The sequence below is a fragment of the Hippocampus guttulatus genome, chromosome 9 (assembly GCF_054856545.1).
Source record: "Hippocampus guttulatus isolate MCC_2025c chromosome 9, RoL_Hgut_1.0, whole genome shotgun sequence".
Taxonomy (NCBI): Eukaryota; Metazoa; Chordata; class Actinopteri; order Syngnathiformes; family Syngnathidae; genus Hippocampus; species Hippocampus guttulatus.
The window spans coordinates 10,323,822-10,347,928 of NC_141269.1; the positions used below are offsets into that span (position 1 = coordinate 10,323,822).

Below are 24,107 nucleotides of genomic sequence, written 5' to 3' on the forward strand. Positions count from 1 at the left end.
ATAAGTTCAAATGGAAGTCAAAAAATGGAAAGATCTCGTCAAGGCATCAGGGAGTGAGAATCACTCGGCAAGCACTTTAGCTCACCTCGGTTACATGTAGAAGTTGCCTTTCAAAGGTGGAGTTCCACGTGCTAAGGATTCCGTACCAATGCGAATCTTCTCGACAGGTAAGTTTCTCACTTCTTTTCGATTTTTAATCAAGTGTACATTCCAAAAACTTCAACGTCAACAGGTAACGCTTTGTGTTTTGCCGCACTCTTATCATGAGTAAGTCATGCTAGCGATGTAGCAGCTGTCGCTAAGGTTGGCTTGTTCACGTGGACGTTCGCACAAAGCATGTTTCTTGTGAGTGGGGTAGCTTTGTTCAGAGACTCAAGCAGCGAATTGAGACTACATTCAAATCTTACTCGCAGTTTGAGAAGTGCAAACTCCCCTTTTGTTAAGATCCCTTCACAGTACGGTACCACAACCCAAAACACGCAGGCAAGAACACATGGCAAAACAAAACCCTTGATAAAGAACCCTTTTTTCCATTTCCAGGATTTTAAGCTCTGACAACATGCCAACCCCTCCATTCACGTCAACATATTTAAGACATAAAGTATATTGAGTGGTGAAACAAAAGCCTCTATAAATCTGCCGGCCATCACGCCGTGAGGAATGTACGCTGTCATCGAAAAAAAAAAAAAGACTCTTTACGCTTACTTCACACACAGGTCAAGAACACAAACTCCTTGCTCAACAAAATACCTTAGCGCACAAATGCGGTTATCGTGATGCTGCGTGTGTACAGACATGTGTTTCCAATTGTCTTTTATTTCATTGTGCTGAGTGGCAACCCCTGGGAAACCTGAGGCAGGGAAACAGCGCAGCACCGACACAATCGATGGCTCACTTAAATCGACAAAACACGCAATGTAGGCGTACAGCGGCCTAATGTCGGAGTCGTACTGTAAGTGATGTGTCAGCACGAAGGTGGGTGTCCCATTCGTCGGCTGGGTGGTGAAAGTGTAATGAGGTGGCAGAAGCCTCCATTCAGCAATTCCGCATTTATGAATTATTGATTCTGGAGAGACGAGATCTTAATATAACTCCTTCACACAATAACCCGGCATTGCCTCCCACCCTCTCGCCTGCCTCTGCGCGGCTTCACACGCAAACCTGACCGTTGGGCCAGCGATGAGGTCGTTCTCCTCAAAAGAGCATGGAGATTAGCCATCAAATATCTGCCTCGATCGCGTTTACTTGACACGCCGACGCATTGTGGAGAAGTCTCCCCGCCTGAACTGCAAATATTTAGAAGTCAATTCCAGGTCACATTCTCCTCTATCAGACAGGCCGTGTAAACATTTGTCCCTGGGTTCAATCCGATTGCTTGTGAGTCATCCAAAACTTGCTCCGCTATTTATTAGTGCATGTTTGTGAGCGATGCTGCTGGATTGGCTGAAACACATGCACGTCATTTGCTTAATAAAGGGCGACATGGTGAGTACTTACAGAGAGTTGAGGGATCGCAGACCTTGGAAAGCATCGGGAGCCAACTCCGAAATCTGATTGTTACTCAGGTCGCTGTAGAAAGCACAATAGTGAAAAAAAAATTGCAATTAAAAAAAAAATGAATTGGAGAGCAGTGTATATATGACTGTAATACAGGTCAGTATCATTATAGCATCTCCCCTTCTACTCACATTCTTCGCAGTTTCTTATAAGAAGAAAAGGCCCCGGTTGGGATCACCTTGATGGCGTTCTGCTCCAATCGTCTGGAACCAAACATACACAGACCATTGATGGATGATCATTTGACATGAAAATTGTTTCGCTATTCTTAATTACGGAGGGTGCTTTGGAGGCCGCCGGCATTGCACAAATAATTTGTGATACTCTAAGTCCCTTTGATGATGGCTGCCAAAGTTTAGGGAGGGGCTCCAGTGACAGAGCATTTACAAAATTTCGCATCACTGTGATGAGAGCTACCATTTGCAAGCCAACTACTGGACTGTGAAATATTGCCTGCCAGCGAGTTTGTTTTACATTTACACTGCATCGCATTGCTGTGCATTCACGGCGCTGTTGTGCGTCCACCATGTCAGTTTTATTTTCATTGGAAGAAAATGTTTTGTGGAGCGGATTTGAATGATTTTGATCGGATTTGGCGGCGGAGCCAGGAAACAAGAGTTCATCCCACAAAGGCAAGGAATCATCTCCTATTTTCATCATTTCTGCACATAGATCATCGCTATTAAGATCCATCGTCATGAATTTTGACCACCCGACTATTAGTGGTAAAACGATGGCTCCAAAACGCCAGTGGTGTGTTTTAAGATGCCAAATGTGTGCATGCAACACTGGAATATTAGTGGTTGCCTGTCATAAACTGAAGTCTGCATTCTTTTATTTTGTATTGTGTTACAACAATAACTCTGTACCAGTACAAGACCTGTTTTAACAAATCACTGGAGACGTGTCTGAGACCACACCATGTGCCAAAATAGACTTTGGTGTTTCACGCCTATCCACAAAAGAGGGTTATTTGCCTAATCACGTTTTTAGCACAGCAGTGACATAAAATCAGTTGAACTGAGTCCCATTCAAGTATTTTCTAATTCCCACAGAAGTCACAGATGGGTCACCTTTTGGGCCTCGTTGAGTCAGACCTAATCTTTGAGCCTAAATCCCCACAATGAATTCAAAGTATTTATAAGACGTCAATGTAATTGCGGTGACACATTTTACGGGCAAGAGTGAGACAGGCCAATGCCAATAAAAAAATTATCATTCAGTCACTGAAAATATATTGAGTGACATCTCTCACAGTGAATGCCGCAGAGGTTGAACAAACGAAAGCACGGACATCTTTTTCAGCAAACGTATCTCGTTGTATTAAACGTTAGAGTTTGAACTGAAATCAGGATCAGCCATGCAAATCCTCCGTTTAACTAGCGTCAAAGGATTGACTCTTTAAATTTTGGCTCTTTTGGGCAACACTTATTCCAAGAGAAGCAGCAGATTCCACAAGGGGTGTTGAGAGAAGAATAGAGAAGAACAAACAGTAAACATCACCCGTTTCTGTGAAGTGAGCAAAATCGTATTCATGCTGTACAGTATAAAGTCATGAAGAGTGTCAAGAAAGTTCCATGACTGGTGGCAGAAAAAATGTTTCAAATCCAAACTGTTCCCCTGGAATATAATGGCAATGGAGTATATAACCGTGACCTCAGCTGTCTGCAGCCGAGGAATTTTTTTTTCGACATCCCGTTAAATACGACACACATCCTCTGTGTCAGGTATTCAAGCAATGAGCAGAGTGAGTATGATGAGACCAATGAGACCGGCCTTGCTATGAAGAGCCACGGGGGCCAGATGGTCTACAAAGAGATCCCGTGGCTTTTGCTTGGTTCTTTGCATCGGAAGAGGCGAGTGTGAAGGCAGGACAAAGTGGCTGCTCACAATGCCCTGAGCATCAGATAGTTCCTGGGTGAGCAGAGAATTGCCGTTGGTGTTTGGTATTAGACATGTTTCCTGCATGTTTCCAGCAACGCCGCTTTGCACCCCCCTGCTGCCTGGAGTGAATGAAGACGTGGCAGGGAGGGCTGGGGAAGTGCGTGAGACTGCACGGGGGTGGTGAATATACTATGAAGGGGGAAAACTCTTAGCTTATAATGTGGATTTCAAATCTATCTTTTGTGATGCCAGTCCTGGAACCTTCTTACACACATCACTTCACAATGTTTCCAATCAGATGGGAGTATGTGTTTTATGTTTTTCACTCGTGTAGAAACACTTCAATATGAATGTTTATATTTTTGAAGTTAAGGTTATAAACACAAGGGCGGCCCAATAGTTGGGTGATCAGCGCGTCAACCTCACAGTGCAGAGGTCGTGGGTTCGATCCCGATGTTCTCCTGTGCCTGCGTAGGTTTTCTCTGGGTAGTCTGGTTTCCTCCCACATTCCAAAAACATGCATGGCAGGCTGATGGAACACTCTAAAATGTCCCTAGGTGTGAGTGTGAGCGCGGTCGCTTGTTCGTCTCTGTGTGTCCTGCGATTGCTTGCCAACTGGTTCAGGGTGTCCCCTGCCTATTGGCCGAAGACAGCTGGAATAGGCTCCAGCATGCCCTCCGACCCTTGTGAGGATAAAGCGGATCGGAAAATGGATGATGGATGGTTACAAACTCTTATTACCTTTGATGAAATTATGTTATCAATTAATGATATTTGGTTTTCCTTTTAGGAAACAGATGAATATCAATACGCATTAGTTTGCATTTTGCAAATAGTCACATTGACAATATTCCTAGAAAGTCACAATGTCCCATCACTGCTGAGTTCTTTTTCGAACACATCTGCGGGCCACTCATGACCCCGGTGACCTTTGCTTTAAGCTGCACGTTCATCCAGGTTGGATGATGCACTGGAACTGATTATTTCCCGTTCAATTATTCTTATGGGTAAAAAAATGGAAAACACTGAAATTTGAGGCTAGCGTTCTGGAGAAATTCTCAGAACTTGGACAATGCAACTATTCTGTCGACTTATCCCCCGTGAGTTTGTAGCGTCAGTGGTGAGGCTCGACAGTGAATCGAGTAACGTGGCAATGTATGTCACACAGCTCATTCATTCTCCTCTTCAATTCCGAGTCTGCTCGTTGCCATTCGCATAAACATCTTAAAACACCAAATTCATTTCTTCAGAATGAGTTCCCATGAACTAAGCTTCCACATATTTCATACGGGCGAGGAGATTTCCGCTCACAGCTCAGTCAGTCTCCCCAGTGGTTTCTCAAGTCACGAGTCAGGTTCTGCCACTTTAAATCTAGCCGCCGTGCTTTCAGATAAAGATATGATCTGCCTCGTCCTTCAGATTGAGCTTTTAATTCTTTCTCGCTCAGGCCGTCATTACCGTCTTTAATCAGAGAAGAGCTGCATGACCGGGATTTCTCATTTCACAGCTGTGTGGTTTTATTCCACTGCAGTGAGAGACAAGCTGTGAGCGAAAACTGTGTACCGCAGATGACACATTTTGGTATAGAGCGGCACGTAGCGAAGGAGCAGAGAATTATCCCCATTGCTGAGTATGTGTTGAACGTTATTTGAGAGTAGCCCGTGAGTCTCATGTGCAGTGAAGTGTGTCTGCGTGCGAGTCTTACATCTCAGTAATGGTTTCAGGGAGGTTGGTGGGTATTTCTGTCAGACTCTTCCCTCTGCAGTCCACAATGTTGTTGCTGCAGGTGCACGACTCGGGACACTGTAACACACTGCAGGACGAAGACGACGACTGGTAACCTAAACAGAGACACATGTTCAACATTATGCTTTCCTCCTGTCAATAAATCCCCATCATGGGAATTCAACCAAAAAGAAGAGAATGAAAGAGCCAAACAACAGAACGTGAAGGAGAGATGCCTGTATTCTGTATGAATTATGTTTGGTCCAATCACGAGTGCAATGTGTGTGGTTGAAACCAAGGTATACGATGGGAACTTGAATACTTGCCTTCATCCGCATCTTGAAAAGGACAGACAGTAAGGAAGAGACAATAAGAAAAAGCAAACATTTTTGTGCAGACCATGGAAGAGTCAATACAGCCATCACATAATCTGCACTCCGGACGGACATTTGACTTTGTTTCTTTCTGTCGACTGTGCAGCATATAAAGGATCAATATATTATTACAGTGTGTCCAACCATCCATTTTCTGTCGCATTTGTCTTCATTAGGGGTGTGGGTGAGCTTGAGCCTTTCCCAATTGACTTTGTGTGAGAGGCAGGGTGAAACCTGAACTGGTTGCCAGTTGATCCCAGGGTATCGAAACAAAAACAATGATTTACACTCACATTCACACCTATGGATAATTTAGTCTAATGTTAAGCTAAATTAGGGGGAAGACGATTCGGGAACCAATCCTTCACTGTGCTACTCAGAGATTCAAAACTTTTTTTTTTTTAAATAAAATGAAACAGGCAGCAGTGTGGTCGACATGTGGCCAGGGTGTAGCCCACTTTTCGCCCAAAGTCAGCTGGGTTAGGCTCCAGCAACTCCCCCTTCCAAGAATTGGACTGAGCAACAGCAAATACTTGTGCCTTCGTGCAGGTGAGCAACCCGAAACATCCGAGTCAACCCTGTATTGCGAATAATCCAACTCACCTGAGCAGACAAACTCTTTCTTCTGCACTTCTGCAACATTGTGTCCCCTCAAATGCGGTGGGGCCATGCACTGCGTGTAAAGTCCCAAACGGGGGCGCTGCCGCAGCCACTCTGACAGCCAGGCCACGTGGCAGTCACACTGCAGGTTGTTGGAGTGCAGGCGACTGGGGGTATGAGGTGGGGCGGGGAGGACGGGCAGAAAAGTGTCGAGGTGGGGTGGGGGGTGATTGGTGAGAAGAGAGAAACAATAGATTTGAGGATGTGCAGCAAAGGCAAAGGCAAGTACACGATGGGGGAGAAATGAGATGAAGCAATCAATTGTACAAACAAGCCGGGTAAGATGAGCACTGGGGCTGCTGTTGTGTACTCTGTGGTGCAACTTACAAGGTCCTCAGCTTGGGCATGTGGTTGAAACTGGCCACTGACAGTCGGCTGATGTTGTTATTGTTGAGGGTGCTGAGGAGAGAGCACAACGTCACTCTCCTTCCACTTCCTTTTCAGCGTCATAAAATTCCGCCTCGTTGCGCTGATTGGTGGTCAGCCTAGGCAAACACCTTCTGACATCACCGACGCCTGCCTCGTATCCACAATATAACGGCGCACAGTCTAATGACATCCATAATAAGAGTTATATCCGACATTCTGCCCTTCCGACACACGCATGATTTCAGGCAGACGTTTAAAAAAAAAAAAAAAAAACAATCAGCAGAACTCATGCAAGCCAATATCCAAAGCACAACGAATGCGACGATTAGTACATTCGGTTGACAAGTTTGATCATTACATCCGCTAAAAACACCACCGCTTTAAAAAAAAAAAATCCCATTCAATCTTTCAATTCAACAGATTTGAAGAATTTGACTTTTGCCGGCTCGTGTCAAAATTCAAGACACTTTGAGAACGCACAGAGCTCAAATCATGAGCTGTGTTGTCAACATTCAATATGACAACAGACTAATGACTTTTTCTGTTTTTAAAATCGCAATTAACTCTCACATGACTTGATTCCGTGTGTTATTTCGAGACACATCGCAATGAAACCACAATAATATGTTTTAAATTGATAGTAGGATAGTATGCCTATCATTGGTCACAGCTCGCCGAATGTGTCTCATCTGCTTGTGCATAAGGGTGCATTTGTCAACGATTCAAGACAGGACATCCACATTTGAAAGGCTTTTACAATTTGACATCGCTTCATTATCGTATTTAGTTTGGTCTCAGTTTCCACGATTCTAAGATTATCTAGACGTCGACCAAATCAAGCACAGTATTTGCCTCCAGGAACATTACACTGGCCAAACAGGTGTTTTGTTTGGTTTTTTTCCTTTTTGGAAACGCCATGGCTATAAATTCCAACACCTGATAAAATCCGGATTGCACAGGCTTTTATAGGTCAAACTTAAGAACCAAAAATAAAAATATGTCAAAAACCTGATGTACAACCAAAAAAAAAGTGAAGTTTTTTTTTTAATATCGGCATCAAAACTACGTTTCGGGACACATCTGCTAGCTTCCAACTTCAGTTATTACTATCAAAACTAAAAATACATACGCGTATGATAATTTGCCTGTCAACTCTAAATGTATTGACAATAGATGTCAAACGGGATATACTACATGCATGAATTCAACTGCAGGTTCTGTTGTGTGCACCTACAGCATCCTACATAAACTGTGACTCACAGTACTTCCAGGTCGCGCAACGCTCTGAAGGCTCCGTCTTCGATGCAGCTGATGTGGTTGTAGTCCAGCTGGCTGCACAGATGCGCACACAAAAAAAGACAAGTTGTGTTTTCTAAAATGCTAATATGCCCTGCAGAGAAGACTATGTGCAGGTGAAAGTCAAACCAAGTGCCTTTTGTCTCGAGAGCTCTTTGTTCTTTGCAGACCTTAGTGCTCGTTTCCTCCTGTTCTATGCGCTCCTTCTTCTTCTATATGAGGCTTCATTTATATGCATTACCCTTTTCCTCTCACACTCTCTCTCTCTCCCTGTCTCTCTCTCTCTTTGCATACACGCAGACAATTTCTTGTCCATTTATTATAATTGCACAATATTTCAACCAAATTATCTGATGTTGAACAATACATATTTACAAAAAGACCGCTGTGCAAATTACTTTACCTTCCACAATCACTAACAATTATCTTTAATCATCAAAACTCTGATTGAGGCAAAACAGATTGAACAAATGCCAGTTAAGTCCACAGTGCATGCATGCACACGTACACACACACACACACACACACGCACACACATATCCACAGGGGTATTAATGTTCAGTCAATACAGCAAGCAGGAGGCACATGACATTTAAGGCAATTAAATATTGATGCACAGACACATTAGTAAACATGGGGGCAAGACACACACACACTCACACGCACACATACCCACATACACACACACACACACACACACACACACACACACACACAAATACACACCCAAACACGTACGTACACACACACTCATACACAATGAGTCTCGAAAGTGGCGCCAACTTACAGATTCTTTATTTCCACAGCTCCCCTGAAGGCTTTCCTGGGAACCCCTTGAATCTGGTTCTCGCTGAGATCACTGGACAGAGTGAAAGGGCAGGCAGAGAGATGGAGAGAAAGAGACAAGACAGAGGGCAGAGGGTTATTAAAGCCGAGCCATCTCAGAGACACTTGTTTATAGCAGGACCTCTGGCAAATGCAGCTGGAAAGCTGCAGGACATACAAAGCACTCCTTCCCAACAACACGGCAGGGGGTCTAAGTTCAGTACAGTATCTGCATTTGTGCAGGCAGACAAATGTTATTTGGCTGTGGAAAATCCAACATCAGGTAAACAGTAGGAAATGTTCAGACAGCCTTTAGGGGGCACTAGTGACTTCAGATTGGCGGAAAGCTGACTGCGCTGCCCTCAGACTGATGTGAGAATGACGGTGTACATTTGAGGGAGTTATCGTTTCAGCCACTTTAAGCCACAACTTTTGATAAAAATGGTTACAATCCCAGAAAAAAGTCAACTTTTGAGCATGATGCAGTGCAGTTCTGCGACCAATCTCAGTGTTTCCCAACCTTTAAAGAGCCAAGGTGCATATTTTACATGAGAAAGAAAATCTCAACAACACAGGATTCAACAATAAAAATTGACTAAAAGTGCATGCAGTGCACAGGTTGATTGTCTTGGAGTAGCATATAATTGTTCTGCCTGTCACTATACATCGATGGCATAGTTAGATGAAGAAAGATACATTTGAACCCCCTTCATCATTGAAGTTAAATTGTGTAGCGACCTCTCACCGCACTCACTGATTGTGAATTGCAACAATCGATTGTGCAAGTGTAACTTATGTTGTGGCTACTTTGTTTTAATTCATACGCACGCACAGACACACAAACACACACACAACCACCATCGGTGCCTATGAGTGTGCGCTACAATAGTCAACAAATGAGGTGTTAATCATATCATCATAGGCACAGGGGTGTGCGGGTATAAATAAAGGCAAGTCAATGAGATTGTATAGCTTAGAACGGATGCAGCTGCTTGGAGACGTAAGGAAGATATTACAGCGGCATTTCTTCACAAGAGGACAGAAACTGGATGCTCAATGGAAAAAGGCTGGAGAAGCAGTTCTTTCTCCGTGTGTTTGAGTCGTCAGCCGTCGGGCTAATCCAAGCCACGTTCCAGACAGACTATTTGACCTTTCACCACTGACCCCCACCCACCACCACCTCCGGCTCTTGACCCCGACTGCTGCTCCATGACCTCTGGCGCGCTAATCGGCGAACGGCGAATGCCCAGTGACATTCCTTACATTCCTGAGTCTGCAATCTTACAATTAGGCACTCAGGTATTTTCCACCTCATGCACCTGCTGCTACTGCCACAGCTGCATGAACTCTAATAAATATGAATCATGAAGAGAAATGTTACGAACATAAAGTAGGATTCAGAAGTCTCGAAAGGTCACGTGGGTCCACTTAAACTCAAAAGCACGAACTGAAAAACACCACAGACTTTTTGGGGTGTTGATTGACATACGAGACAGCATGGGAGCAAGGACGTAATTTAAGAAAACCATCACTTCAAGAAAACTTTGGCGTATGAAACAAGCTACAAGAAAAGAAAGGAACATTCCAACACCGATCATGTTAATGATTTGTCACATGACTGATCATCAATGATTTAACAAAGTAAGAAACAGATAATGAGTGTTTATGCTTTCAAATGATCACTTTTACAACATCCCTAGGAAATAACGATGTCCCATCACTGATGAGCTATGTTTGGAACAGGAACATATAAGGTGCGTAGAATAGAAGCTACAATAGTGGCTGCAGTTGCATTATGCATCCACTAGATAGAGCTAGGCTAAAGGGAATACAATACAATACAATACAATACAATACAGCTTTTTTTTAATATAGAGCGCTCACAACCGCTGCAGCTGTAACAAAGCAGAACATTTAAAATGCTACGCCCAAGAAATCCAAATACTGATATAAGGCGCATCGGATTATAAGGCGCACCGTCGGCTTGTGAGAAAATGGAATGCTTTTAGGTGCGCCTTATAGTGCGGAAAATACAGTAATTTCTTTCTTTAACTCTTGTCAATACATGCAGCCTAATATACATTTCGAAGTTTTGCCCATTTGACGATCCACAATACGGGCCTTGAGTTGACTTCGAAAGAAAAGATGTTGGATTACACGCAAACGCGCACGCACTCACGCATGCGCGCGCACACACACACACACACGTGCACACACATGCCCACACAATACAAAACACACAACCTCCTTGCTCGTGGACATACGCACAAGTGTAGAGAGTGGCCGGTCTGAATCAAACAGAGTGTATCCTGACACTGTTTTTCCAGGACCAGAGGGGCTTTGAAAGCAGCCACGCTCTTTTAACCACTGCTCCTCTAAAACCAAATAAACAGTCTGCTCTCTGCAAGCTACTGTGTGTATTCAGTTTGATGAAGAAATCCAATGTGTCTGAAGTGCCTGTTGAAGCGCGGATGTCTGTTTCGAGGTGCGGACAAGCCTCACTATCATCTGTGGTGTCGCCGGACGCACTTGTGTTTTCATGAACATGTAGCGTCTCTCACTCTCAATTTGCGTTACATAGTGAGATTGAGGGACAGGCAAATATTTCCGTCGGAATGAGGTCAAGTTCCAGCCTGATTACAATCTCCGACATGTAATCAGGCTGACCTGATGAGTTGCAATGTAGGAGTGGTCTACAAGTACGCTGCATAACAAAGAGTAAGAAGATAAAACATTGATTTTTGTGCGTCTCAAATTTACATTTTACGATGAGATGATTGGAAATGAAGATATATATTTTTTCCCCCCCACCGGAAAAGTAACATACACACACTCAGACGCATGCATGTGCACAGACACAAACGCACTTACACTGACAGGCGTGCAGTAGTAGGGGCAAATTCATTTGACTGACATTGGGAGTAAATGTGCGGTTTTAAAGCCTTGTCAGCATTCTGGGGGAATCAACTCGGTTTTATTCCAGTTAGGAAATTGACTTCTTAGGGTCTTATGGGTGGATTTCCCTCCACAGTTTGCCTCCAAGGCATCTCCATTCAATTTCAATTTCAATCTTCTTTGAAAACATGTTGGGCGAATGTCAAAAGCACACGTTCCCTCTCTTGCACTTTCCCTTACTTTTAACTCTCCCGCCTCCACATTCTCCTTTCTTTCACCCCACTCTTCCTCTTCCTAATTTGGCCTGTTTTTTTTTAAAACTTCCCTGAGGTTTAACCCTTCAACTCTGACCCCCCGCCCCCTCCCAATCTCCGTGTACCTAAAGTGGGAGGTTACCTTCATTAAAAGCGGCTCCAACTGTGCCCAGTGTGTGTGTGTGTGTGTGTCTGGCTTTTTGTTTGATCAAGCCGGAGGTATGAAAGCCACACAGGAACTGTATCATGCTGCCAAGCGAGGAACCCCCTCTGAAAGTGGAAGTGCACACACAAGATGCTGACAAAACATACTGCCACACACTTTCTCCACCCCTTCGAAATTCACACAACTACACTGCATTGGGTCAGTCTTAACCTTTAAAAAAATGGATGACAAACAGAAAAAAAATATGATGATGATGATGATGATAGAATTCGAAGCAGAAATAAAGCTTATTGCAAATGGTAAAACGAGACTCGTCTCTGACCTGACTGCTCAGTACAATATGGTTAAAGCGAGAAAGTTGACATCATTATGAAGAGAGGCTGGTTAATTTATACAGCCTTTGCGGAATACGACAGGATGTAAAAAAAACAAAACAAAAAAATGAGGACAGCAGTGTCAAGGAGGAACAGGGACTATTTATGAAGAAGGCAACAAATTCAGAGGAGCAAGATATTCCCCATCCATGGTCTTATTGAGGACAGAGTTTGATATTGTCAGCTTTTGGAATAAAAAAGGAAAGATATCACGTGCGCATGTTTTTTGTCCATTTGCAAAGTTATTAAAATGGGTGAGGAATATAACTGACAATAAAAATTCATTTTTACCATTCACTGTAATTGAGTTTGTATTTTTTATATATGGAAAGGAGCCCAATCAGTACTTGTTTTGCAGAATTACAAAACTGTTATGTCTATGACTAATTTTCCTTGTACACTTTTTTTCCTCATCTTTGGTGGTGCAAAGAGTGTATGTGTGTGTGTGTGTGTGTGTGTGTGTCTGTGTGTCAGAGTCAGGTCTCCCATGTGAAGAGCTTAGTGCTGCTTTTCTAAAGAGTCTTTTGAGAGTGAGAGAGGCTTTTGACGCCCTGTGTGTCTTCGAAGAGACCTGGCCGTGAAAGAACGCCACTCAATTCTCACACATGCACCCCTCATCATCTCCTCCGGCTCCCTCTCTCAAACTGGACACAACTCACACACACAGGCACGCAAACACATTCTCCCGTGCTTACTGTTATACAGTTTCTGAAAATCTTTTGTCTGTGACCTCGCGGTTACGAGATTCTTCCCATGAGGGACAAACCAGCATTCTAGTGTGTGGCAGGGTGCAGGTCGAAGTTGGCAGAGCAGTATACTAATCATCTTGTTCAAATCCCTTTGGCAGACCTTAATCCTATTAAGTGTAAGAATGTGTCAATGGGAAAAGAACAGAGCTGCAAAGAGTAAGAAAGTAAAAGCGTGCGACAAAAAAAGAGGACCAAGTTGTTGGGATGGAGAGGTTTGGGCACATGTACAAGATGCGATGTCCTGGAAGAGTGTGGAACATGCGTGCGTGTGGGATCTGCGGCTCATTCAGGGAGAAGCATCATCAAGTGGACTTGCAAAGATGACACTGGCGTGAGAGTGAGCAATTAAGAGGGGATGGAGATGAAACAAGAAAGGAAAAGGAGAAGGCAAAGTCAAACAAGGGATTTTAGAAATCGTCGCAAACACGTTTGGAGCTGCTGGCAATCGCCACGTCTGTGAATTAGACATCATGAAAATAACAACTGTACCACACGGGATGAATCTTGGAAAAAAAAACGGTGATTAAAGATCCTAAAAACCTCTGTTTGAGTCGAACCAGCACACACACGCACACACACACACACACACACGTAGACACATCTCCTCTCAACTAATATTGACTTGTCTGTTGAATGATGAATGTGCACCCCCACCCAATCTCTTTGTCTGCATTCCTCATTCGCCACATTAATTCTTAAAATGCCAGGTATGATGGTTGCCATGGTGACTGCACCAATGCTGGACACCTTGTGGGATGTCCCACAACCTAAGCATGGTGACCAGACTGGCAAAGATGTGTGTGTGTGTGTGTGTTTTCTTGCTGCATTGCGACATGGTTTTGTGGCACTTTCACCCCTTAATCTGGAAACAGACCATTTGTTGTGGCTTAATAGGGGTGACAAAGAGACTCTGCACTTCTCACTATTAGACATTGAAACCACTAATTCATTCATTCATCTTCTCGAACACCTCACAGGCTGACTTTTGATAAGAGGTGTGCCTTGCTTGATTGCTCCTAGGAACTCTAGAAGAAAAAAAAAATGTTAAAAAATCGTTATAAAATATAGATGAAAATCTCTCGAATTAGTGGCTGACTCTTTTGTGTTGAGCTTTGAGCCTACAAAACAGTTTCTGGAGTTTGCTGATTTTGTGTGCGGTGAAAAAAAAAAAAAGATGATCTTGTATACTTGGATAGCATGTGCTCCAGAACATGCGTAGTCTGAGGTTCATTACATCTCTTTTCAACCCAGAGACACATTAGTCAGCGGTCTGCGAGCATGACATCATCCCAAATGTTTACACGTATAATTATAGATGGGTGAGGAATACATCTGTCGTTTGCACGCTTGAGAAATGGATAGATGTGCAGTAATTATAGATTCAATATGACACGGTCATCCTACTCACTTCTGATGATGATATTTAGACTTGGGATCCACACACACACACACACACACACACACACACACACACGCACACGCACACGCACACGCACACAAAAGCACATGCACTTCATACTCGGCAATTTGCAGGCACCTGCAGAATCAGCATCACGCTGAAACATGTCTTTGTCTTTGCAGTCCAGTGTGAAGTGCATCTTTCTCACAAAGTGAGCTGGGATCAGCTCAAGGTCTTTGTGACCCTGAACAGGATCAGCTATACAGAGAACGGATGGATGTATGTGCTCTATACTTGATGAAGTGTCCCCTAAAAAAAGTCAATGGGAGTAGGGGCGCTCACTGTCTTAAATAAATCGAGATTTATGAGACTATAAAGATTTCTATGACATTTTTATGGTGTGGGAACTATGGGAACTATGCCCCATGCAAATATTTTAGCAGAGGCTCTTTTTTTTTTGTGGAGTTTGCCATAAAAAAATGAAACAACCACATTTGTGCAGAAGATAACTTGGAGTTTTTGGCCCCTGGAATACAAAATGAGTGTGAACAAACGCAATGAGGTTTACAGTGAGGATATACATTCAGTGCCCACATATTCCATCATGAACAATTGTCGAATAATTCAGAATTCTATTATTTGTGTGAAATTGAAGCAATTGAGGCTATATAGAGTACCTATCCCGGGGGTACTCGGGTACTCGTGGAGGGTGTCGATACTAGCCACTGAGAATAAAAAAAAATCTGACATCGAGGAAGCAGTAGTTCTTGTAAAGCGGCAGTGTGACACATCAGCAAATCAACTTCTGCGTCAGAAAGGCAGGTTCACAACTTTTTTGTCATTGTGTTCACTCAAGTTTTATCAAAAGGACGAGAGGTATCGGTACTTAGTATTGGCGAGTAATTAAAGAGTAGATACTCATACGGGTGTCGGTCTGAACGAAAAAGTGGTACTGAACATCCCAACTAAAGAGAGTGCATCTGTAGTGATGACCCATCTCAATGTTGATGCAGCCAGCAGCAAGATCTTGTTTTGGATCCCTTTGGATGGTGCGGGCGTGCCTAATGAAAAGTCCCAAAAGCTGACAAGTCCTCATGTTTCAGTCCTTCGCTCTCCTTTTATCCGTCTTTGTCTCCTCCTCCAATCTCACCACCCCGCACCAGCCAGCCATGTCCTGCTCCTTGTGTAATGAGTTCAATCCATCAGCCAGACAATATTCATCGTATTCCGATAACCATGTTCACTCATTGCTCGCCGCTGTCTCTGCCGTTATGAGTCGATAGCGCAAAATCTAACACCTACACTTTTGACTATGACAGCATGCCAGTGTGTATGTCTGTGTGCGTGTGAATTTAAAAAAAACAACAACTCAGCACTAAAATCAAATGTGCTGCGGCCTCGGCCTGGTCGAGTGTCCAAAACACACATCGAGAGTAGACACAGAGCGATGCACCACAGCTAAAAGAGCCACGGCTGGACGTCGTGCCAGACCACTTGGTGGCCACATGACATCATATCCTTTTCCTGTTTGCCTTTTTACATGGTCTATACTAAATGGAATAGATAAATAGTTTGTGACAGCACAAAGACGCATGGCTCACCATTCGTGTGGTAGTGTAAGTGAGTACGTGTGTTTGTCACCCGCATCTTTGACCTGATTTGTCACAAACTCCATGACCCAATAAACTAGAGCAGCCTCCTCCCATACTTGGCTGCACCAGTCCCATCTTACGCAAAAGAAAAATATTGAGAAAACACCAGTGCCTAACTGGCTTTAATCTATTCTTGCGGTGCAAAGAAAAAATATATATAATAAAGTTTGCTTTTCTGTCTACTTTTCTTCCTGTACGATTAGTTTCATCAATCAATCACAAATGCAGCATCCTGCCCATCACTCACTCATGGCTCTCTCTCTCTCCTGTCATCCATCAGTCATTCTCTCTTTGTCTTCAAATGTCAGCCAGCTTCCAGCTCAGGCACACGATCAAAAGCATGAACATAAAAGTTGAGGCAGCAGAAATTTGCCGACGAGGACAGTGAAAACGGTTGGCCGCGTCCTAATGCTATCCATTCATCTTGTAACGCTGAATCATATTCATAAACCTGAACAATCTTTTGGGTGTGATCTCCAAACGAGCTTTAAGACTGAAAATAGCTTAAAAATCTGATTCAAATCACTTAACAAACATGAAATAAGATATCTTACTTCCCTGGAGTATTCTCTGTGATTGACAGCTGAGCTCTGGAAGAGAGCCTTTGTGGTTCAAAAGAATTTGTCTGGAATGAAGCGCAAAGTAGCATATTAGTGGCATAACCACAGTTCATATGTGTGTGTGTGTGTGTGTGTGTGTGTGTGTGTGTGTGTGTTTAGTTCAAATTCGTACTTGAGTAAAATGTTAACTTATTTTCAAACATGCAGCAAAATATTACAATAGATGCAGGAAGGGGTTTACATATTTACCCTATAAGCCTGGAGCTACACTCTGCAGTAATGTACCCCCAAAGGGACAATTTGGGGACTTAACGGTTAACTTTATCTTCCAAGACATCACCTCAAGAATTCCAACCTTCTACATACCAATATAGTACTTACTACAATCAATTTTTACCAATATAAAAAGCTTTAAAAAAATATATATCGCACTCACCATAGATGCTAATGCTTATCTATATAAGCTAACTATTCCACTCATGCATCATTACTCTGAAAACGCCTCCCCTAAAAAAAAATCCAGTGTGAAACAAGCCACACAGCAAAGCAGTGTTGGTTGAACTAGCCTCATAAAGTCCTTTTTTTTTTCTTGAAAAGTGCACCTTCAAAATGAATTGTTGGTCATGGTCCGCTATTGTCCGCCATCGTAAATCAAGCTTTGGTGCACATTGAGCTGAACCAATCAGAAGCGATGGTAGCTGAACCAAGGAGAGAACGGAGAAACTCACTTGTCGCTGGCAGCAGAGAATACCTACAGTAAAGACCGCAATCTACAATCTGATTGGCTAAAAAGCGGAACTGGCAATTCCAATGGCGTGAGTGTCGCCCATGCCGGCACTCAAGCTTCTGAAGGCGTTGGATGAAATAACATGCGCATGGCAACACATCAAAGCTGAAATCTGATTGGACCGAAGGAATCATTAACCCACAGAGGACTGGAATCCGCACGGCCAAGAGAAATCCTATGAAATGAAATCAAAAGACTGCTGGAAATAAATTATTACTGCTCCATTTAAGTTGTAAATGTAGGTCTGTGCTTCTGATGGGGTTTGGGTCTGCATAGAAGGCTTTGGAGGCCCTGATGTGATACACCAGTGATACACATTTACAGTTATATACTGTATATACACTGTATATATATATATTTATGGCTGGGATTGGCATGGCCCTGACCCTTGTGAGAATAAACAGCTCAGATAATGGATGGACACACACACACGCACACACACACACACACACACACACACACACACACACACACACACACACACACACACACACACACACACAAGACACACACGCACTGTGAATTGCAATGTCGTTGGCTTTGGGCATGAAGCGGATTACGCCCTGTACTGGTCAAAGTCAGAAAATGAAGGCATTTTTGTTATTTCTTTCTTTTGGAATTTATTTCTTCAAAAAATATTACTTTTCACATTTGGCTTGGGTTGTATTTTGCAGGAATAAAATTGAAGAGTGGGTTTTTGGCCTTCCTGCCTGTTTATTCGAAGCACGTGTTCCCATCAGCCCGGCTGGAAAGATGGCTCTGATAAAGACGCATCTTTTCCTCATGTATTATCCTCCATGTTTTAGGTGTTCTGTCCAGTTCGCAGGCCGTGCCTCTGCATGCAAATGTCCACTCGGCTGGAAAAAATGTGCAGGGTGGGGCGCATTTGAAGACATAATGAGGGGTGGTCATTGAGGTTTCAGCACCGGAGCAGACAAAAGTCACGTTGGGATGGTGTGTCACGTGTGCTCCAAGAGAGCGTTTCCTACTTTCCTCCTGGAGACCGCTCACTTAAACTCAGCACAAAAATGAGGCACTCGTCAGTCGTCCACTCAAGGGCGTTCAGCGAAATGAGCAATCCATCAGTCAGCCATTCGGTTATTTGAGGATGATCGGCCCATGAGAGTTTACAGGCAGTGGGTCGACACCTGCGTGATGCCTTTGTGCGGGAGGAGGGGGCGAGGCCAGAGAAGCAGACAAAAACATGGAATATTTGTGGCCATTGGAAATCGAAGTGCGATTGAGAAAAAAGGAACCAACTGTCAGAAAGCATCTCGTTTGTGCTCCATTTTATCACGACTCCTCCTCTTTGTCTTTCTCTAGCTCCAAATCTATTCAAGATGTCCCAACAGACCCCTGACCCGCCACCTCGCCTCTGTTTGCCAGCTCCTGGCAATCACCGACCAGCTGAAATATTCCTCTTCAAATACTTTCTCTCTGTCAATGTTGTCTTTCTTTCTTTCAGCACCGCAAAAGCTCGGGTCGCACACACTCGTCACCCCGGCCCAGCTGTCCCGCACCATCTGTCCGAGGGCCCGCACCGCAGCCCTGGCACTTGAAGGCGGCACTTACTGGCAGAGGCCAACGCCTGAGAACAATTTGTGTTTATTGGGCCGTGTCAAAACAAATGCAATATGTGGAGATTATGGGAGGCAGACAAAGGGACCACCAAAAAAAACCAAAAAAAAAAAACCTAGGGGGTGAATTTAAAAGGCCGATGCTTGAGCTGGACAACATGTACATAATCATGGTTGGTTGTTGGGGCTTTTTCTGTTTGCACTACATTTTAGCATAACATAGCTTCTGATGAACTGAACAAAAATACTGTGTGTGTGTGTGTGTGTGTGTGTGTGTGTGTGTGTATGTGTGTATGTGTGTGTGTGTGTGTGTGTGTGTGTGTGTGCCCATCTGTATGTCGTCTGGCTGGTGCCCAGGAGACTGTTTGCCTTCACGGCCCATCTTTCCAACCTGCTGCTCACAGGAATGCAACATGGAGGCAAACATACACACACGCACACACACACACACACACACACGCACACATACACACACACACACACACACACACACAGGCACTTTACATTCAACAATTCTGTTTGGGATGTTAGAATACCTCCACCCATGACACCCACCCACCCCAAATTGTTTTATGCTCGCTTGTCTTTACTAACGTAACTTTATACACACCGAGACAATTTAAAGTGATCCAAGAAGAGCTGTTTGTCTCTGACATTTCCATTTTTTAGCCGATAGATAGCAGCGTCCTCAGAAGTTTGTTGAGTTTGGACTCACCCCTTGAATAAAATTTATATTGAAGGGTTTTGTTAAGTTGTTTGTTTGCTGCTGTGATCCAATAGAAGTCAATTGTCCCCTGTAAAGTTGAGTGTCTTTTTTCATGCATACAGGAACATTTATCTCACATTTGGAAAGCCCAGGAAAGGAAAACCTGTGTGTTATTCAATCGGAAATCAATCATGTCACTCCTCTCATCAGCTGACTGGCTCATCACATTTTGCAAACTGCAACTCAACTGCAAACTGAATCTTCAATCAATGGTCAAGCCTTAAATCTGTTCCCTCTGCTGGTACCCCCAATGAGGATGCGCGCACATTGTTGGCGCAGAAAGTAGAGCGGGGTTCGTTGTGCACACAAGCTGACTAACTGTCGAGGATCGCGAAAATGGCAGTCACCAAAACCAAATAAACAAAAAAGTAATTTCAGAGAGAAATGGAGAGGGGCAAAAAAGTCAGTCTATATGCTGTCTGTCATCCCTCAGAGGTCATTCCAAGGTTGCTGACATGATCCACTATTGTAATTCTGATGTCATCAGTACTTCTGTTTCTTGCTCTCCTTCCATCTTCCCCTTCTTGTTCTTCTCCTCCTCTCCCTCCTGTTTCTTCACCTCCGCGTCTTCTACCTTGGCCCGGTCCAATTCTCAGTCTTGTCACCCTTCCTGTTCACTCCATTTGTACTCCACGTCGACAGCTTACCTGTGGCTTATTCCTAGTGCTTAGGCTGACTGCAATTAAAGTCTTAACGAATTATCGAAAACAGTTTTCCCCTGTGACAAAGCGGCGGACTACGTGTATATAATAGCCGTAAATACGTACAGTTTTACAAGGAGTGTGTCGATCACTTGGAAATTGAGTGTCAGGCAGTGAGATGTCTGTTACAAAATGAGAAAACGGACGTTTGCAAACGTCAGTGAGTGGGTTTGTGATCAATACGAAGAGTTACAATGAATCACTATTAGAGTTTAAGCATTCGGAAAAAAAATGTAATTTAGGGACTCTGTCCATTTTTTTTTCTCAAAACATCTTTCAGCCCTGACCCATAAATCATGCGTTCGAGGTTCATTTCGCACCGCGCACCTCATTTCCACAGGACAAGTAAAGACATCTGACGTGGACGGCTGCGGAGCTAAGTGATGCCACTCTTCCGTTGACCAACCACGACATGAGACAAGCTGTTTGGTTTGAAACACGAGCCACCTGGCTACATGCGCTTCCAAATATAGCTAAAATGCTCTCGTCCGAGCTTGACGAGTGACTTTTGACAGGCATACATTCCAGGGACGGGGGCATAGGGGGCGCTAGTTAAAGCTTTCGGCTGCTTTTCGAGGGCTGTTAGCAAAATTAGATTAGCAGTGTCCATGTCAGTGGGTAATGCATTGAACAGCTGTGAAGCACATACACAAGCACCCGCCCACCGCCGCAGGCACACACTCACACAAATACACACTTTTAAAGTGATTAACATGATACCTCACTCTGAGGCCTGATCCTTCTGAAAATGATGGACAAGGGGCCTGTTTTTACATAGTCCAGTCTGCACAAGTCTATGTTTGTGCACGCAGAGTCTGTACTGTATTATATAGTCACTATGTGTGTGTGTGTGTGTGTGTAATGGATAAAGCGGACTGATGTAATGAAGCTGTAATAAGGCTGAAGCTTAATACTGGTGAAGACAGACACTGACCTCTCACTCCAATCACCCCCCCCCCCCCCCCCACACACACACATTTGGTCACACTTCCTTTCTCGGTTCTCCCTGTATTTCAAATGTATTTGCTTTTGTTCCTCCGGCCTTTCTCCTGATTTTACCACAGATATTTTTTTGATATTTCCTTCCTTTTAAAATTTTAATAATAATAATAAGAAAACCTTTATTCGTCTCACAATGGAGAAAAAAAAATACCAGTCACTCAGGTCCCTCAGTTTTCCACTTCCCAGTTTTCCCCTTTCCTCATTTCCTTTCTACAACATAATGAGTTGAGTTTCTTTGTCTTGATGTCCTTTCCCGTCGCCCGTGCCCCATATCAGACGCCGTTGCTTCTTTCTGCATTCTTTTCCACTTCCTTTTGAGTATAACTTTATTGACTTTCAACCTCGATTGCCTCCTTGTTCCTTCCTTCTTTTCCTCTCCCATAACACCTCACCTCAGTCTTGACTGTTGTCATGTTAGTCACATTGGCTCACACTTAACTGAAAGGGCAAACGAGTCACGGTTGGTCAATTAAACCAAAAGAAGTTCAAATGAGATGAATTTCAGCGGAACCTCTGGAGCCGTGCGGTCATGGTTCTAAGATTGCAACTGGTTGATGCAGGGGTGCTGCTCTCCCCATGTTAAGATCGTAAGCCTCCCCCTGATCAAATTAATATCAGGGACGTTCAACTTTCGAGATTATACCGCAGTTAACCTCTAAAATACACGGAACAATTGCATAATAGAGCAAAAGAGAACGACGCAGTAATGGGCAGCATTAACAAGCCAACCCCTGTCGTTTTTTTTTTGTAAAACAGTATCCCCCCTCACATAATTATTAGGAATTGTCCACCATATTTAGTCCATAAAGACCTTCCAACAGCAATTTTCCCAACACGATTACTATATCAAAGCAACAATTATTGAGTCACTTTGCATTCTCCTGTATGTCTCAGTGAGACATTCATTGCACATTTTCCATGTATGTGAGACAGGAAGTTTAAGCGTGTGGAGAATTGCGCATGCACCGCTCGGCTGTTCTCAATGCATTACATCATAACCACTGGAGTCAATTCATCTATTCAATGTGACTTAGTCTGCAACATGTACAGTAAAAGATTCACTTTCATTTTCTTGGCAGAGAGGACACAGGGCATCAGGTGACAGTTCACATTGTTACAGTCAGATGCAGTCCGCATGCAGGTCACACTCTTTAAATAAAGGTTTTCTGACTGGATGGTCTTGGTCATCTGTTATTTCCCTGTCCATGAGAATGATGTTAAAAGTGAAGAAAACCACAAAATTGGGCAAATGTTTCTTAAAGGAGAAAATTGTTCATTTGCGTCAATTTATATGTTACCGGTTGCTTGGTAACTTTGCTTTATTTTCATGTTGCGTCCTCAACGTCCCCACAAATCAACCTCATGCGTCTTATTTGAAAGTGACATACATATTTCCAGGAAGAAAAAAAAACTGCTGCGGAGCACATGCAGGAAGTGATACGCTTAATGTTTCCAGCAGCAGGAATGGCGGTTTGCTTGGAGTACGCATTCTAACCGCCGTGGCTGACAACAGACAAAATTGTGCGACCTGCCAGTTTGCCAGTTCACAGCGTGATAAAAACATGTCTGCATCTGGGAGGCGATCTGACTGACTGCCTCTGGGCTCCTGGAGGCCCAGATTGCACTTAAGGGTATGTAACGTAAAGACGCCTTCATACTGACTTGGAGACGACTTGATTGACAAACGTTAACAGGAAGTGCCGTGCTAAAAGCAGCAAGGAGACAATCAGTTGTAGATAATGTGTACAATAGCACAACTCTCACTCAAGTGCTTGTGTGAACAGTGTTGGTCGAGAAGGTTATGTTGGTTCTTTGTAACCACAGGGGTTTTTGGAGGCCACATTGGAGGTCCTGACTAAAAAGGGAACATTCTAAATAGTGGTATGCAGCACTTGAGGCCTGAGTGTAAAAGGGGGTGGTGGAGGAGTGGGTGAGGGGCGGAGGGGGGGGGGCTGCTGAGCAATTGTTGCTTCTCAAACAGGTTAACAAGATGTGACAATAGCGTCCAACTACTTGTCATCACTTTGCTCTCACACATGCTCACCTACATGACCCACCCAAGACCTTCATCCACCCAATTTCCTCAAAGAGTGATCTCTACCCAAGTGGATGGTGAATACAGTCCATTTCACTCAAATAGGCAAGACTTCCGAAATGGACAATAAAGACCTGGTTTACTCAAGGTTTGCAAATGCAGAAATGGGCGAAAACTTCATTGCTCATCTAAACAGTTGTGGAAGCTGATCTACCAACCGCTTATAATTCTGAATTGTGATGGCTTATTTTGTGTCCTTAAATGGTGCCTCAGAAGAAAACAGCACACAATAATCTTCGGACTAACCAGCTAGTCACAAGAAGGAGTCATGCCATATCGCTTCAAGAAAACTCATTTCAACTACATATTTCCTTGCATCTGGATCCTTTTACTGTACTGTGACAATTGTCTGGTCCTGGCCTCCTTTGGAACAGTTGTCAGACGTGTCACTTTGAGTTCAACAAAACATTTTTTTTTATGAGGTCGTTGGCTTCTCCAGA

At 43.6% G+C, this 24,107-nt stretch overlaps 1 protein-coding gene across 7 annotated transcripts in view; it reads right to left on the reverse strand.

Annotated features, from left to right (window-relative positions):
• The window catches only part of slit2 (slit homolog 2 (Drosophila)), a 91,815-nt gene that overhangs the window by 25,789 nt on the left and 41,919 nt on the right, over positions 1 to 24,107 (reverse strand). For all 7 annotated transcript variants that reach the window (XM_086119873.1, XM_086119868.1, XM_086119872.1 and 4 more), the window contains exons 5-11: positions 8,653 to 8,724; positions 7,830 to 7,901; positions 6,528 to 6,599; positions 6,144 to 6,307; positions 5,147 to 5,282; positions 1,689 to 1,760; positions 1,498 to 1,569 (exon numbers count right to left, since the gene is read on the reverse strand). In XM_086119873.1, the coding sequence (XP_085975999.1) occupies positions 1,498 to 1,569; positions 1,689 to 1,760; positions 5,147 to 5,282; positions 6,144 to 6,307; positions 6,528 to 6,599; positions 7,830 to 7,901; positions 8,653 to 8,724 (660 nt within the window). The remainder of the gene's footprint in view (positions 1 to 1,497; positions 1,570 to 1,688; positions 1,761 to 5,146; positions 5,283 to 6,143; positions 6,308 to 6,527; positions 6,600 to 7,829; positions 7,902 to 8,652; positions 8,725 to 24,107) is intronic.